This window comes from Cyprinus carpio, chromosome A22, assembly GCF_018340385.1.
Source record: "Cyprinus carpio isolate SPL01 chromosome A22, ASM1834038v1, whole genome shotgun sequence".
Classification (NCBI taxonomy): Eukaryota; Metazoa; Chordata; class Actinopteri; order Cypriniformes; family Cyprinidae; genus Cyprinus; species Cyprinus carpio.
Genome location: NC_056593.1, coordinates 9809773 through 9827759, shown reverse-complemented (window position 1 = coordinate 9827759; position 17987 = coordinate 9809773). Strand labels below are relative to the sequence as shown.

General features: G+C 36.0%; 1 protein-coding gene across 1 annotated transcript in view; it reads left to right on the top strand.

Moving 5' to 3' along the window:
• The window catches only part of LOC109109545 (neurocan core protein-like), a 111186-nt gene that overhangs the window by 71882 nt on the left and 21317 nt on the right, over nt 1–17987 (top strand). Inside the window, 1 exon segment of the mRNA XM_042711822.1 lies at nt 15342–15455. Within this exon segment, the coding sequence (XP_042567756.1) occupies nt 15342–15455 (114 nt within the window).

Sequence of the window (17987 nt, the reverse complement as noted above, 5' to 3'; positions counted from 1 at the left end):
ATAATAATAATAATAATAATAATAATAATGTTTTTCATTATATTTTTATTTTACATTTTGTCACTTTTTATTTTTTTTACTTTTGATGTGTTGTTTATGTTGCTATTAGTAATTAAATTAATAATATATATTATTAGTAAATTAGTTTGTATTAGAAATTACAAATAGTAATAAAAATAATAATAAATAATAATAATAATTATTATTATTATTACATTTATTATGGAAGATCAACACATTTTCACAATTAAACATGCAAATATGTTAAATTTTTTATTAAAAATGTAAGTTATTATTATCATTATTGTTATTGTTGCTGTTGCTATTATTGTTAAAGTTTTTAAATTATATTTTTATTTTAAATTTGGTCACCTTTTTACAGTTTTCATTTAATTTTTTTTTTTTTGAAAAGGAATTATTATTATTATTATTATTATTATTATTATTATTATTAGATAAGATTAATAATATATATGCTTATACATATTTGTATATATTAGTAAAGTATTTTTGTACTAGAAATAACAATTAATAATAATAATTATTATTATTATTATTATTATAGAAGATCAACACATTTTCACAATTAAACATGCAAATGTATTACTTTTTTTAACATTAAAAATTATTTTATAATATATACTTTAAAAAGGGGTATAGGTAAATCATTTTGGCTCTAGGGGGTTCAGCTGACTGCAAAATTTGGGAACCCCTGGTGTAGTCGATATGAGTAGCTCTGCAGGGGAAGATGGTTCACAGAAGCAGAGAGACCTGACTGCAAACTGCTAGGTGGCATGTACGGGAAGTGGCTGCATGATCTGACAGGGCTGCACACAGCTCATTCTTCTCTGTCAGACAAGAACAGGAACAGCTAAGGGAGAGCTGCACTCGAGGTTGGAAGGATTTAGAGAAAATGAGAGCACATTCTGAACAGGAGGACAAGGTTATGCTTGAGAAGAAAAAGTGAGAGGGATAAAAAGGTAGAAAAGAGACAGGAATAATATATATGGAGTAGCTAGAACTGTAATCACTTGAAGAGAGAATGAAATGACAGTCTTCAGAAAGCAGTTAACATCCATAATGTGGTGTATTTCTGAGTGATAATGCAGGATGGAGTTTTATCCTTCTGAATTGGATTGAATCATGAAAAGCAGACGTTGTTATTATCAGTACTATTACTGTTACTCATACATAGGAATAGTGTTTTTTTTTTAAAGATTTTCTACAAATAGATGATAAAACTTGCAGAAAAGCCCCTAAAAACCACTCATAACTAGTATCATGGCAATACATTTTATAGATGCTTGCTTTAGATGTCATTAAGTAAAAATTACTTATAACTCAAAATTCAGTGGCTTATCAAATTGATGTGTGAAACGCTAATTGAAATGACAAATCAAAATTAAATATGTGCCATGACGGTCTTCAGATGAAACACATCAAATTCTGTGCAAAGTGGATGAACGGTCTAGGAATGGACAAGTTTGAAAAGTATATTTTCCCAAAAATGAAAAATGCCATTTAAAGGAGATATCAAGGGATTGATTCTAGCTCACACTGTTCCAGAGTAATTAGCGAAAGGCTAAATCTGATCATTATAGCGCCACCTAGTGCTAACAAATGTATGTAGAGAATGGGTGGGATTTGAAAACATCCTACCTACTGTAAATTCATCAATTACAGTCTTTGAAAACCAGTTTTAGGGCAGAAAAACAAGAAAGGATGAGGACAAAATCTGTGCATATATATTTATCTCTCTAAATATTTAACTTTTACTTTTTAGTTGTAAAAAGTGCACTGCTATTGTGCTCATCGCATGAACATTATAAAGCAAAACCGACAGCTGAGGACATAATAAGGTGTCATTCCGGAGAAGCATCTGGATGACAAAGGTCCCAGCTGTGTTATGTTGGAGAGGTCAAAGGTTAGCAAAGCTGCATTATCCCGGGTCTCTTGATCAATCTTTTCACTAGCCAGCTGCAGAGTCAATATGTGAATTATGCTAAACTACAACAAACAGTCGATCTGTCGCTAGAAGTTGTGTTAGTAAGCATTACAGTGTGATGTTAACCGGTGTGTTTGCTAATAACATGTCTATAGATTTGATTCATAGACATATTTTATATTATTCTGCACAGCTTTAGGGATTCATTTCAGATTTTTTACGCAAATGGCTTTCGGAAGAAAACCATTCATGTTTATGTAATTCCGACAATTTGGACGTTGAAAGTTCCTTGGGGTGATTTAGTAATTGGCTGTTCGTGTGGAGCATTCTCCGTTAGTGGTGTGTGTAATATTAATTACAGCCAAAGGCAGAAGGTTAATTGCATATTACTGTAAAACCTTGACCACATTTTGTACTAACCTAACACTTGATCTGTGCAGTCAATGTGTTTTCAGACAAAAGAAGGATGAATTATGTAGCGAAAAATGTTCTTTGATTCTCTTTTTTGTATTCATATTCATTAGCACTGCTTGCTATGACTAGCCTTGTCCTGCTATGTTGCAAACATGACCGTTTATGCTGCAAACATGAATAATACTGTACCTCAGATTGGGTGGTTTATTGAGGAAAGGTGTAGTTTGGCAAGAATTCGGCCAGCATGAAAAAATGGTGGAGAATGTGGGCATGAAATCCCATAGACTTGAACATTGAACAAGGAACACTGAGCCATATCTAGAATCCATAATATCATAGAGACTTGGAAGTGGGCTCTTTTGGGCTTACGCCTGTAGCAACCACCCTAGAAACCACATAGCAACACCCTAGCAACCACATTCCATGTCTTCACAAACTCTACAATCACTTTCTTTCTATCTTAGGAACAAAACGTGTAGTGTAGTTAAATGACACTGCAACACTGCAATCCTTGGACTGCGTCCTTTGGGACTCAGGTTGTGCTCAAGAGGCATTTAGGATCCTTGCATAATTTATTAACTGCACATCTGCCGGGCAGTTAAAACATTTATGAGAAAAAGCAAAGAGGCTCGCTGCAGGGACAAGATCACTTTCTTCAGACGCACCACATGTCAACATCAGCCAGACAAGGCTGTCCATCAATCTCCACGGGGCTCCCACTCCAGGAGATACATGAGCTGGATTGAGACACATTCTGAGTTTAGTGATGTTCAATAATTTAAGGAATGCTTGAATAGTTCACACATTCATTGGAGACACAAAATGGTGCAGAAATATCTTGATGGGTTTGGATTGCTATCTGTAACTGTTCTCAAGCATGAGAGACAACTCTAAACATCCTCTTTCTGGCCAAGCTTTCAACCTTGTTACAATGGACACAAAATGCATTTACAGTTGACTTCAAATGAATATTCTAGATTTAAAACACACTTTTATTGACAAGATGTAGTTGATTACCATAAACAACAACTTTGGCTCGTCCTTTGACTGCGAGGCATTCCTGAAGGTTTTTGAAAAATCATAAAGCTATTAGTTTAATTATTCCATACAAAAATATGCATTATTTGAGCTGTATAATGTAAATATAATTAGAATATGATCTTTGCATATTGTCGTTTTTAGCAGCTTTACTTGGATATTATTATCTCAGTAACAGTTAAGATTATGGTGATCATCTCTCTAATTCAGTTTCTACATTTCAGAGTTAAAGGTCCATCTTCTAAACTGCAAATCAGCTTAGATCAACAAATGCGTGTGGAGGATACTCAAAGAGTCAATGGGTCACAACTGCTGCAAATGGGGATTGGGAGGTCGCTCAGTGCATTAAAACAATTGAAAAGCCAAATGTAAATTCTGACCGTCATATTTATTCAGCCTTCAGGGGAAGTAGATGATGTTTCTGTCAAAGCTGAATAACGTAAATAGAGTTTTACAGTCCAGACATAATGCAGTTAGACCAAAACACACCCGTATGACTCAATACTCATTCACTTTGTTGCAAGCAGTCAATATGTGTAGTCTGAGAAGCAATTTAATCTCATCCAATCATTTACTTGAAGGGGTTACGTTTTCAATGGATGGATCTGGACTGAGTTTCACCAGACCCTTACAATACACCATATATATTATAATTGATGCAATATATTATTTTCATATTTTAATACTTTACTACTATATAGTAGTAAATATATATATATATATATATATATATATATATATATAACAACAATTGTAATGGTCAATATGGAGGCCAAGAACCACATGACGCGAAGCCTCCGTGGAGTGCATTAAAATCGTTTAATGCACAGCTAGCCGTGCATTATCACGCTTGCCAGTATTAACAAGTTACAGCTGTTAATGATGTTTGCAGATCACATTTATTTGAATGAATTATAGCATTTAATTCAATTCATTATCGATCTATCTATCTCTCAGTCTCTCGTTTTCACTCTACTCCTCCATTCTCTATTTCAGTGCTGCTCCCTCAACCCTTGTCCCCTCTGGCCTGTTGTTATTTGCCAGAAAGGCTGTATGAAAATTGCAATGCATTTCCAAAATGGAGTGAAAGCAGCCCTTTTGGTCCCCCAAGCCTTTTTCTCCAGTAATACATTGCATTTGCCTCCACCAGACTACCATATATTTTCTCCACCCTTAACCTTGTGTGCATTTCCTCCACGGCCTTGTTTGGTCCCTCTACACATATTGCAAACACACAGGCATTATTGCTATTAATAGTATAGATTTGCTATTAAGCTACTTTTTTGAGTTTTTAATAATTAACCAAAAAGAAAAGAAAGGGTGCAAATAGTTATTATATTATTTTAATTGTTAAGATTTGTAATACATTTTAATTAATAAATGAAAATGTAACTTAATAATTTAAAAATTACTTATATACTTGTTACTTATATAATATAACTACTGATATAAATATGAATGATACTGATACTGATTGTAAATTAATATCTCTGAACAAAGACAGAATTGTGACATATTCCAGTTAATTTTAAAGTTTTTTTTCCTGTGGAAACAAGAGTCCTTAGTACACAGTGTATATTTTATCTTTGTCAAAAAATTTCGTTAATTACTTCATATTTTTCCCTGTTTATTTCTTTATTTTCTAATGGATGGATGGATGGATCGATCAGCCGATTGAAAATTCAAATTCATCATTCAAATGTTGATGTTGCTGATGGGTTTATGTTAAATTTATATTTGTTAAATGTAATTTTATGTGTTATTATAAAATATTAAAATTGACATATTTATGTAATTTATCATATTGATTTATTATTAAATACAAATAAATAAATAAATAAACCCTTCAGCAGCCCTGTGTTGCATTGATATCAAGCTCTATAATTGCATGTAAAAGGTGAATGAAGTTTGCCCTTCAACCCTAGAGAGCAACTTTCTTCTGGGACGTTTCCCAAGAGGAAACTCAGCCCACTGCAGCATCTCGCACATCGGTGCACCTGTTGATTGATGGCTCTGTGGGCAAGCCAATCCCCCATGCACGGCTGCTCTTTATGCCGGATGATCGCCCCACCCGCCACCAGTGGCTCATTAAATCATCCCATGGCACATTCCGTCCTGCATGGAGAAATGATCAACAAATCATTGCCAATCATTCTTCATTTGCTGTCAAGTACCCCAGCACGATGGGCTGTGTGGGTCCCTGCACCCTCGGGCTGTCGGAAAGGACCGGCATGCACATACAACCTGAGGTCCATCTGCTTCGTCAGACTAATGTTGGCAAAGACAGGTAAAGGGCGGCCCGGTTGGCAGCCCAACACGACAGCAGGGGGTGGAGCAAAAGAAAACACAGATCTGGAGATGAACGAGCTTTTATGAGTTTGGCTCAGCAGGCGATCACAGAAGTTGTATACACCTGCTGTCCATAAAGTCCTGGACTGCCAAATTGCTACAGTTTACAGCAGCTAAAGCCAAGCTTTTACAGTTCCATACTGAAAGTCGTCACCCTTTTATTTTTCAGGTCAGCAACAAAAACTAGTCAGATGCAATAAATCTAAATTTGAGGATTGTAACTGGTGGACCGCTATGTTTTTTAAGGCTCACACCAATATCTAGAGAACAGAGAGTTTTTCAATTATTTATTTTTTTTTTTTTTTACTTAATTTGCAAATATTTGTTGTGTAAAAACTAAAATAGAAATATAAACTATGGAATAAATATATACTGTATATAATAAATTTAAAGTATTGTATAATTTGGATTTATTAAATTGTATACAATTATATACAATTATTATTATAAAAATTTTTTCTTTATTTATATTTATATATTATGTAATAGTTATATTGTATATGGTTTAATTAAATTTTACAGTACTGTTTCACTAACAATTCACAAATTTGTTAAAAATATATAATAAAAAGAAAGTAACACTGCAAACCCAGTTGCAGAATCATTTATAACTGTATGAAAAAAAAAAACTTACTAAAATAATTTGACAATCTATTTAAAAAAATTAACTACACTGAATAATTTTACACTAAAATGGAATCAAATATAAACTATTTAAAAAAAAAATACAAAACGTTCTTTAATCTGTAATCATACTTTAATTACTTTTTTTATTTATAAAATATTTTACTAAATAATTTTTAGAAGTCAACCTAGTTTTTATAGTCCCTATTATAGTACCAGAATACATATACAATAAAAAAACCGTGCATTAAGTAATCTAGTAAATTGTGAATATGACAAAAGAATCATAGTGTTTGTCTTTGTATTATTAGACAAGACAAAAACAGGATACAATGAGGATGGAGAGCTAGAATAAAATGAAATGGAAACGGACTTTTCATAAATACATTTAAAAAAAAACATTTTAATTGAGTGTTGTAGTGTAGTGTGTGCTTGGATGAATGTTTGAATTGTGGGGGGGTTTGGTTGTATGATGTGTGCTGGCCAGTGATTGGATGCTGATTCAGCGGTGTCAGTCATCGTCCATGTGACGCTCCTCTGCAGTAGGATGGGAACAGAATTTGTAAAGCCCAGTCATTTACTGTACATTTGGGGACAAATTGATTTCCTATGAAGTCAGTGTCTGGATTTTGGAGCCTCTTATCGCTGTGGCAGGCGGATGGAAGTGTTGTCCTGGGAATGAGTTCTAGAAATGAATTATGGGGGATGGGATGCGGGGGGGTCTCTTATCTCAGCTTCACCGGGACGGCTATCGCATGAATTTGTGCAAGTTCTTTGAGCTTTGACACCGCTTTGTGTTAAATCACAAACACTTATCACTGATGTCCATGATGCTAATGCCAATGCTAAATGACTTTGTCTGCCTGTTTGTGTGTTTGTCTGTCTCTTTCCATCCATCAATCCATCTGTCCGTCTGTCTATCCATCAATCTGTCTGTCTGTCTATCTATCTATCTATCTATATATCCTTCTATCCATCTGTCTGTCAGTCTTTCTATGTAACATCTGTCTGTTGATCTGTCCGTCAATCCATCTGTCTTTCTATACATTCTGTCTGACTGTCCGTCAATCGATCTGTCTGTCTGTCTGTCTTCCTGTCTAACTGTCTGTCTGTCTATCCATCTATCTGTCTGTCTGTATGTCTACTTGTCTATCCGTCCGTCTATCTATCCATCTGTCTGTCTGTCTGTCTGTACAGTATATCAGTTTATCTGTCTGTCTGTCTGTCTGTCTATCTGTCTGTCTATCCAACTATCTATCTGTCTGTCTGTCTACCTGTCTATCCATCTGTCTATCTATCCGTCTGTCTGTACAGTATATCAATTTATCTGTCTGTCTGTCTATCCATCTGTCTGTCTGTCTGTCTACCTGTCTATCCATCTGTCTATCTATCCATCTGTCTGTCTGTCTGTACAGTATATCAATTTATCTGTCTGTCTGTCTATCTGTCTGTCTATCCATCTATCTATCTGTCTGTCTGTCTGTCTGTCTGTCTGTCTGTACAGTATATCAATTTGTCTGTCTGTCTGTCTGTCTGTCTGTCTGTCTACCTGTCTATCCATCTGTCTCTCTATCCGTCTGTCTGTCTGTCTGTCTGTACAGTATATCAATTTATCTGTCTGTCTGTCTGTCTATCCATCTATCTGTCTGTGTGTCTGTCTGTCTATCCGTCCGTCTATCTATCCATCTGTCTATCTGTCTGTCTGTACATTTTATTAGTTTTTTTTTTTTTTTGTCTTTGTTATACATCTGTCTGTCTATCCATCTATCTGTCTTTCTATCTGTCTGTCTATCCATCTATGCGTCTGTCTGTCTGTACAGTATATCAATTTATCTGTCTGATTTTCTATCCATCTGTCTGTCTGTCTGTCTTCTGTTTAACTGTCTGTCTGTCTGTCTGTCTGTCTATCCATATATCTGTTAACCTGTCTATCCATCTCTCTATCTGATTGTCTGTCTATCCATCTCTCCATCTCTTCATCTGTGTCTGTCTGTCTATAACAGTTTTTTTGTTTAAAGATTTTTTTCACTTTTAGCTTTGGAACATGATAATATCAGTTTATTTGAGAGTCAGTTTAGATGTACATGTGTGTGTGTGATTAACATTAAGTTGTGTGAACACGGAGCACTCTATTAACCAGCAGAAGCAAGTGTTAGACAAGAAAGTTATGCAAAATGTGCAGCGCTGCGGGACCCCTGGGAGTAGGATTGAAAAACTTTGTGCTACACGACTTCCTTGATCCTATTCTTCTGATCCAGGATTCATCTGTCTGCTGATATCTGATTGATTTTGACGATTTTAAGGGTGAGAGTAATAAGTAAGAGGTGACATTTTTTGCTCACACAGTCTCTATTTATATCCCAGTTAGACAGAAATATCTGATCTTGCGCATTGATTAGAGCTTCGTTGGGTTTTCAAAGCACGTTGTGAAGATTCCCCACCTGGAGAAATATGGCAGATCTCCTCATTCCAGCATGATCCCCCAAGCTGTGTGGATTACATCACAGCCAGGGTTAGAGGGGGTTTACAAAGTCTATCCTCAGCTACGTAAGCCCTCAGGCCGTCGAGAGTATCTGATCTGGTGGTGGTGGGGGGGGTCTTCAGCACTGCATCTCACTCCATTCCTCTTGCGTTTCTCTTTTCGCCACATTGTGCTCCTCTGTTCCTTTCTCTCCCCCCACGCTCTCTCTCTCTCGTTCTCTGTTTGAAGACAGCTTTGAGAGCAAGTTTGACCTCGCCACACCAGAGAGAGAACAGAGGCGCTGTCAGATCTGAGGAGCAACCATTTGAAATGTTGTGACACCTCTGCTCATTAGCTTCTGCAACGCTCTCCGAGTTGTTGCACTAGCCCTGTCAGCAGTGGCTTGGACACTGCCTGACTTCAGCTCACTAAAATGCTGCCCCTAGCCAAAACCCAGTACTTTAGACTCAACCCAGACCATGCCAATAAATCCTCCAGCTGTTTTCCTCCAAACTTCAATTTGATTTGGAAGTACACATGGCAGATGTGTACAAGGATTGAGAATTCTTTGACTTGATTAGACACGAGCATTGTCTATCCTTATATTTGTCTGCTGTCATTCTATTTATCTATCATTCTATCTGGCATTCTAGCTATTTATCATTCTGCCTGTCTGCCTGTTGTTCTATCTATCTATCTATCTATCTATCTATCTATCTATCTATCTATCTATCTATCTATCTATCTATCTATCTATCTATCTATCTATCTATCTATCTATCTATCTATCTATCTATCTATCTATCTATCTATCTATCTATCTATCATCTATCTACAGTATCTATCTATCTATCTATCTATCTATCTGTCTGTCTGTCTGTCTTTCTGTCTGTCGATGACACTGTATTTTAGGTGTTTCGTGAATACAATGCAGGGTTTTTTGCACTGAAATGTGCAACAGTTTTGTGATTTGACCCCTATATTTTTCAGACTACATTTGACTTCAGCCTCTGGTCCTTTAAACCTTAATCAACTTTTATAACAGCAGTAAACCGTACTCATCTATGGACGTCTATATTTATCTTAAAACTATCAATAACCGAATGGCTTCTATTGATTGAAGCACAGCCATGTGGTTTGCTTAACAGAATGTATCAATCTTTTGGTGCGGCAGTCGCTGTCAGTGGTCTGAGATCCTTTAAATGAAGAAATGTCAGAGTGGTATTGATGCATGTGAATGTCGGTCATCATTTATACCTCTCAGCTCCCAGCGGGTGACTGGCTCCTATTGTGCAAATGTGATTTTTACTGACATATTATTGCATTGCAAGCCTTCCCTTCAGTCCATCTCCAAATAATTACCTTTATCTATCTATCTATCTATCTATCTATCTATCTATCTATCTATCTATCTATCTATCTATCTATCTATCTATCTATCCTTTAATCAAATACTGTAATTGATCAAAATATTTTATCACTTTTTATATTTATTATTACTTAATTTTATTGTATTTCATAATTTTTATCGCAGTTAATCGCAAATACTAACCCTTAACCTAAAGTTCTGATGAAATGAGATGAAACTTTGCTGAAAGCATGACAATTTGCAGGATACTTCATGTTAGCTTCATTAGGAGCGTCTCATGAGTCTCTTCTTAGACGTAAATTGACGATTCATCAGTGTTTCATCAGTGTTCTGAAAGGAGTCTTTGTTCCCACAGGCATGTTATTGTAGACCGCCGCCTCAGTAATAGCAACTTGAGGAAAAGATTACAAGGGCTTGGCAGTGCTGCGTCCTTTTACACTTATATATTATTGTTTCATTTTTGTTTGCTCATCAACTGCTCCCATTTGCTGATTATCCCACTCCATAAAGCTCTCCGTGCTGAAAAAGCCATTCTCGTACCGCCAAAGCAATTATGATGAAGACAATCAACAGAAACAGGACACACGCCTCTGAAAGAGTGTAATTTATCTTTCAAATGTTAAACAGTAATAAAATAACGTCTCGGAAAGCTCGGAATTTCATGCACTAGTTTGGAATGTCATTGCTGATGACTGCAGCGATTTTAATCCTTTGAGGAAATGTCAGGGTTGTCTTGTCATTGTCATACATCTTTAGAGCTCTCCTAAACTCCTCTTCCCCGAGGAAATTACAACACCTTGGAAGAAGTTTCCTGTGAGGAAGGTCAAAACAGAAAAGTTTCAAATGGATTAAATAAACATTAGTAGAAAATGCGGATACAGTCTTATACTACATTTTGTTGTGGCATTTTATCCATCAATTTATCCATCCATAGTTATATTTATTGTTCAGTCGTTTTATCTATGTTCTATTTATCATTCTATCTCTCTGTCTTCTATTTCATTTGTTGTATCGCTTTATCATGCAATCTATTGTTCTATCGTTCTATCTGTTATCTTCTATTGTTTTTAACATTCTATCTGTAGTTCCAGTTATAGTTCATTTGTTATTTTTTTTATTATTTATTTTTTTTATTGTTTTTTTTGTTTTTTGTTTTTTTTGTTTGTTGTTTTTAACATTCTATCTGTAATTCTATCGCTCCATCTATCATTCTATCATTGTCTATCAACTTTTTAAGGCATTTTAGAGTCTGTCCATCCATCTATCCATCCATCCATCATTCTATCTATATTTCTATCTTTCTATATTGTTCGTGTATATATATATTTTTGTCGAGGCATTTTAGAATTATCACCTCCCGTGATGTACTTTCTGAGTCGGCACAAAGCAGCAGAGCCAACAGTTCAGTGTCTGTATACACAGACGAGATGGAAGAAATGCACTTTGATGGCTTTGAGCAAAGGCTTGGAGGTGCAAACAACGCGAGGACAGAGTGGCACTGCGTCCCAGACAGCTGATGCATTGCAAATCGGCTACTATCAGATCCATTCACATTTCCAGTCATTATTATTTGAAGCCAGAAGCTCAGCATAATAAAATATCATCAGAGAGCAGTTGTGGAAGAGAGTCCTTGCTTTGTGGTATTGATCTTTCTCTTCTCGGAATGTTATTAGATTCTGATCCCATGAAAAAGCGCTGGATGGATCATTTGGCTGTGTTATAGTTGATTGCATTTGAGGTCTCATTTATAAGGGAAGGGAGGACTGTTTACATTTTATTTGGCACGTCATTTACAAATGCCCCAGCAGATGCTGAAATTGAAAATATAAATCTGGTCAACACCAAACTAAGCATCTTCCCTCCGGCTCTCGGTAGCTGCAGAAATTTCTCAATAGCCAATGTCAGAAGGGACAGGGTTGACTGACTAAAGCTGCCTCAGCTGTATTGTACAATGTTTTCAGCAAAAAATACTGGCCCTGTTTGTCTCGTGTGGCCTCTCTTCCTGTCCAGCCAGCTCTCAGGACACTTGTTTACTTAGGCTGCTGCCAAAATACTATTGGTCTCCAGAGGAAGGAAGGGATGCCCGGTCGGTGAGTGTATCTAGAGGAGCCATTCGAGCATGAAGCATGTAGTGTGCACATCCCAGTGCTCCTTTTGATGTTAGCTCAGTTTACTGATCCATTTGTAGTTCATTTTGGACTTGAGTAATTTACTTTGAACCAGTTGTATCAATTTGCAGAGTAGTGGTGAACATTTTAGGTGAGCAATAATTGTTTTACAATAATTGTTTTACACAGAATATCATTTTTACAGACCTTTAAAAGCATTAAAGGTCTGTAAATATGTTTAAATATGTTTATTAAATTGTGTTTATTTCACAAATAGTAACCAAAAACAAAAACATATTTCATTCTCGAACTGGAACACTGCAACAGTCCTTGGTTCGTTTTTAGTCTGACATGAGTAAAATTAAATAATTAGTGATTTATTAATTTATTAGTGATTCACTCAAAATAACTGCTTATAAGAATCATTCATTCAGTTTATTATTTTATTAGTGATTTGCTTGAAATATGTGTTTATTTTGATTATTCATTAATGAATCTGGTTAGTTTGATTGATTTGTTTGATTATTCGAATCGGACTACATGCTGCCGTGCATTTTTGTTTTATTTTTTGATTCACCTAAACGAATTACACACTCATATTTTGAGTCACCATCTCCTAAAAGAACCACTCATATAAGAGTCATCCATTAAGGAATCAGACAGGTTGTGCTGTGCACTTATGATTCACTGAAAAGAACCAGTTCATAAGAGTCATTCTGTTTATTTTTAATTCAGGGGAAAGAACCACTCATGAGAATCATTTATTCAGGAATCAAACTACACTGATTGCACTGCACATTTTTGACTTTCTGCAAATAATCTGCTCATAAAAAAGTTTACTCCTGTATTCTGTGGATGTATTCAAATTTTAGAAGCATTAACGAGAGAAGCATGACTCCGTTATCCACCCCTTATGGTTCCTGGGATTGGGCGTCTAGACATACTAACTCTTTCCCTGCTTGAAGTCCGCTGACACTTTGACTGTGTAATAGGGCTACCACTGTGTCTCTTTGATACAGCAGAGCTCTCCTTTCATCCTAGCGTGCTTCTTCTGCATCTAAAACCTCATTAGTCCAGCCACGGGTGTTTTATACTCCAGGCAAAGAGGAGATGATCCAGCCGCCCTCTGCCTTTGCCCTCTCTGGAGCCCAAGAGATACTCTCAGATGGTTTGTAGGCTAGAGGCTCTCGTTTACCAGCTGTGTCTTAATTGATTTTGCCCTCAAGCTCGGGATGAGCAGAAGAAATGGTTGCAGACAGGCGGACTATTGCATTTAAAGTATGTGTGTCCACGTCTCCATGCACCCACTGACTCTAATTTTATGTGTGGCTATGTTTATATGTGTGGAAATACAAGGATGAGAGTCTAAGAGTCTTTTACAATGGATTTTTTTTGTTTCAGAGCTCAAAAATGTTCAGCTTTAGTCTTCCTGTTCTTCTGCTTAATGCCAAAGGGTCCTAAAATTGTATGTTTTATTTATTTAAAACTTATGCTGAAATATTAAATCTTTATATTTCTTCAGGGTTTTTTACATTTTAGTAACCACAAATAGTACAAGTTTGTTTACTTAAGCATTTTTAATAGATTTTATATATTTAATTATATTTATGCAAGAATAAAATTTCATGGCATATAAACACATGCATGCATGCATACATAAATTACTGTATTATTCTAAAGCTATATTATATCTCAAAACTAATTTAATTTCCATTTATGTATTTATTTGTATTTTTTAGTTAATATGAAGTATTTATTTAGTTTTATTCTCTGATGTTATGTGATAATATTTATATTATTTATTATATTGTTGTTTTTATTTATTTATTTAAAATTTATGCCTAATTATTTAATTCAATATTTCATTTTGTGACCACAAACTGCACAACTTTCATTCATTCATTCAAGCATTTTTAGTATATTTTATGTATTTATACAAAAATAAACTGTAATAAATATTCACAAAATCACAAAATCAATATAAAATCTTCACATTTCTTTAGGGTTTTCTATGTTTTATTTACCACAAGCAGTACATTACAAGTATGTTATTTTTACCTGGTGGTTAATAGATGCATGTTGGAAACCATAGCAACAGGAATCAGGATTAAGATAATAATCGCATGAAAAATCACAAAAAACATATTGTATTTTAGATGTACATATCAGAAATATATCAAATAAAACTAATGTTTTTAAAATGTACAAAAAACACTACATGACATTTGGCTTAGGGCCACCAAAAACAATTTGAGTTGCACAAGATGAACCTCAACAGATTGCATCCCAGAAATCTCTAATAAAAAGCTGATGCCCAAGTCATTATATAAATTGCACGCTGCTTTTTCACAGTTAACTTTTATGGTGCATTAACTTGCAAAATGACATTATGAAATGTCACGTCTACCATCACAGCTGTCATGCTGAAATATCTTGAGATATGCCAGTAAGTGTCATGCAAATTGGCTTCGTATGATAACCTGGAAATTGATTTGAGTTGAACTAGTGTAAACAACACAAATGTGTCTAATACAAGTCATTGTTTTTTTTTGGTTTTTTAGACTGAAAACCTAAATACCAAAACTAAACTGTTTAACTGTAGCTGTATGTTTAGTTCTTAAAAAAAGATCTTGAAGCAAGGCTCAGCAAATACATTTTCAACGCAAGAGGTTGAATAATTCTCCCCTGCGTACCCAAAGATTTGATATTCACAGCTGGTCCGACTTCTTTTTTGCACAAACGTGTTTGTAAAATGGGTCCAGCTCTTTATAATAGTGATTTCAGTCCTAGTATTGTACAAGTTCATTTCTAAAACGCCAGCCAGACGGTTTACCTCAGTAATTAAAAATATAGGAATGTTAGGGCATATGTTAGTTTGGAAATAGAAAAATAATGACAACAAAATCACAACTTTCTACTGTGCCATTTTTATAGCACCCGAGGTACTTTCTCAGCGCTAATGAAATAGTAAAAATAAAAAGCACAGCCCAATGCATTGTTTCTGAATCTCTCTCTCTCTGTTGGTTCTCACAGATATTGATGATTGTCAGTCCAATCCATGTCAGAATGGAGGCACCTGCATTGATGAGATCAATTCTTTCGTATGCCTTTGTCTGCCCAGCTATGGTGGAGCAACCTGTGAGAAAGGTAATGAAATAACACACATGCACTTACATGCAAATGATGGGATTAGAGAGATTTCAGAGGTGGGGGAAATTCCTGATCCGGATGTGATCTGGAATAAACAGCAGCCTTTCTTTCAAACAGTTCGCAGACTGTTTTGTGTCACCCTGAATGGGATTATATAGCGATAAAGACAGACTGATATATAAAGGATGTTTGATGTGTCTTTCTTTATGGGATTTTGTAGACTGTTTTGTGGTGACATATGAGTTGATATTTAAGTAGTTGAGTAAAAACAAATATCTTCAGATACAGGCTTTTTCGCCTGGTAGCACAGGTGAGTCCTGTCAAACTAAACAAGCTGCACCTGTACTGAGAAGCAACACATTTAATCCTGGTGTAATCCAAGCGGTGTCAGACCTCCGCAGCACGATCACTTTCTCCAGCCTGAATGTGTTTGCTGTACCGTCTATGGCCTTACAACCAAGCGTTCAGCTGCAAGGCAATGAAGCATGGGCGATCAATCCTGTCCCTGTCGTGAGAGAGAGAAAGTGAGACAGAGAGGGAAATGGGAGTGAGAAAACAGAGGAAGCAGTGACTTAGCAGGTCAGACTTACGATCGCTCGGGTGGAGCGAAATGCACCTTCATCCAAATCCTTCCCTCCAAATGTACCCCCAAAGAGAGTGGGGGGTGGAGCCCTCCCATCATGCACACACTTTATGTCTTGTAAAGTGGGCTGGAGGAGTGGAAGCTGTAGACTGGAACGGGTCCATGGCTGCCCTTCTGGTGGTGACAGGATGTTCATTTTTGGGTGAACTATTCCATTAACATGCAGGACTACTGTGTGTGTATCTGTAGTCTTTAATTTACATTTTATTTTGTACCAGGGCGTCATTAAACGCTTGATTTTGATTGGTCACAGTTTGTGGCAAAGGATCAAAGCACATGAGGGTTGCGTCTCCACCTTTTCACAATTTCTGTTCACTTCAATTACACCTTGAAAGCAAAAATCTGAATGTTTTTGTGCCCAAACAGTGGTTAATGTACAATCACACACCCCTTCAATAAGAATGATCAAAGAGGTGCTGAAACCGGTGTCAGGTTCATTTGTTTGCTCGCCCAGTCTCCGGTGTAATGTGATTCAAAGACTGTCTGTTCTCATCACAACCACATCAGTCCTTTGAAGCTCACCTGCCTCCACCAGAAACCTCCAGTTTCCATGGTGACCACTACCAATGTCAATAAACCTACAACGCCACCAAACCGGTCAGGTTCAGAGGCCAGCTGTTTGATACGTGGTATAATGTGTTTATCAGCACACCCACTGAGCCAATTAATATGTTATGCTAATTGCAACTCTTACAGACACTCATTTTGAGGTAAAAGAATTTCTAAACACATTAAACAAATGCATTAAAGCATTTCACAGCGATCTGTCAAATAATCCTCAATTGTCTTTAACACTGTTAAATTTTCATGCACCATTCGCTCTGAAGAAATGTAGCTTTTAGAACCTGTAATCTTGGCTCAAAAATCTTGGGAAGTACAGTACGTGCACCTGGCAATTTCTGCTGGCTTTGTTAAACCTGAGAAACTGAACAGAGGAAATTCATAAACATGCATAGCGTGCTCTAAATGTCCTCTATTCTTCATGTGGAGGAAATCATTTGCAAATTGAATAAAAAGCTGATTAGTGTGTGACATGCTTAATTAATCCCAGTGCTGCAGAATGCACTTCAAAACGTATTTCTTGCCACTTGCGTATGCTAATATCGTGTACTTGTTCAGTTCTATATCTTTTCTTTTTAAATCCCAAGCCGTGACGCAAATATTTGTTCAGAGAGAACAGAAAGTGCCTTCGGATAAAGGTTCAGAGTCCCAAGTGAGGATGAATGGACATTAATGATGCCTGTGGCTTAAACTGATGCTTTCAATGCAGGAAACCACCTGCAAAGACTCCCGAGCACCACAATTTCTGCATATATCTCTCGCTTCCCGCTCATAATTTAGTGAGTGCAAGCAATTCCCACCGTATCTACCTGACTTTGAAGTATTTGTTAAGTCAAATGTGTGGGGAAGATTTATGAGCTGGAGTCATGCCTGATGCTTATTAACTTAGGCCCACCACAAAATCATTTTGTTGTCGTAGTCGAAGTTTGTCCTTGGTCTAGCGTGATGGTGCAAACATCTCAACTAATGTTGTTGTGGTTTTCAGACAGCCTTACTGTTATTACAATATAATTATTTCAGAGATCACAACACAGTTCCACCTGGGGTTGTTATTTGTTTGTTTGTTTAGTGTGAAGGAGCAGTGACTCAATGGGCAACTTTTCTATATTTACAGTATAGATGTATATTTGTATATTGATATACTGTTTTCTTTATATACAATGAAAAATTACTACTATGGCCTAATAGAATAAACAGGTTAATTTTAAAATTACATTCTAAAGAATAATTCTAGTAATTCTAATGATTCTTAAAAAAACACTTTTATTTAATGTTTATGAACATAATTAATAGTTTAAAAACATTACACTGGACTTATTTATTTA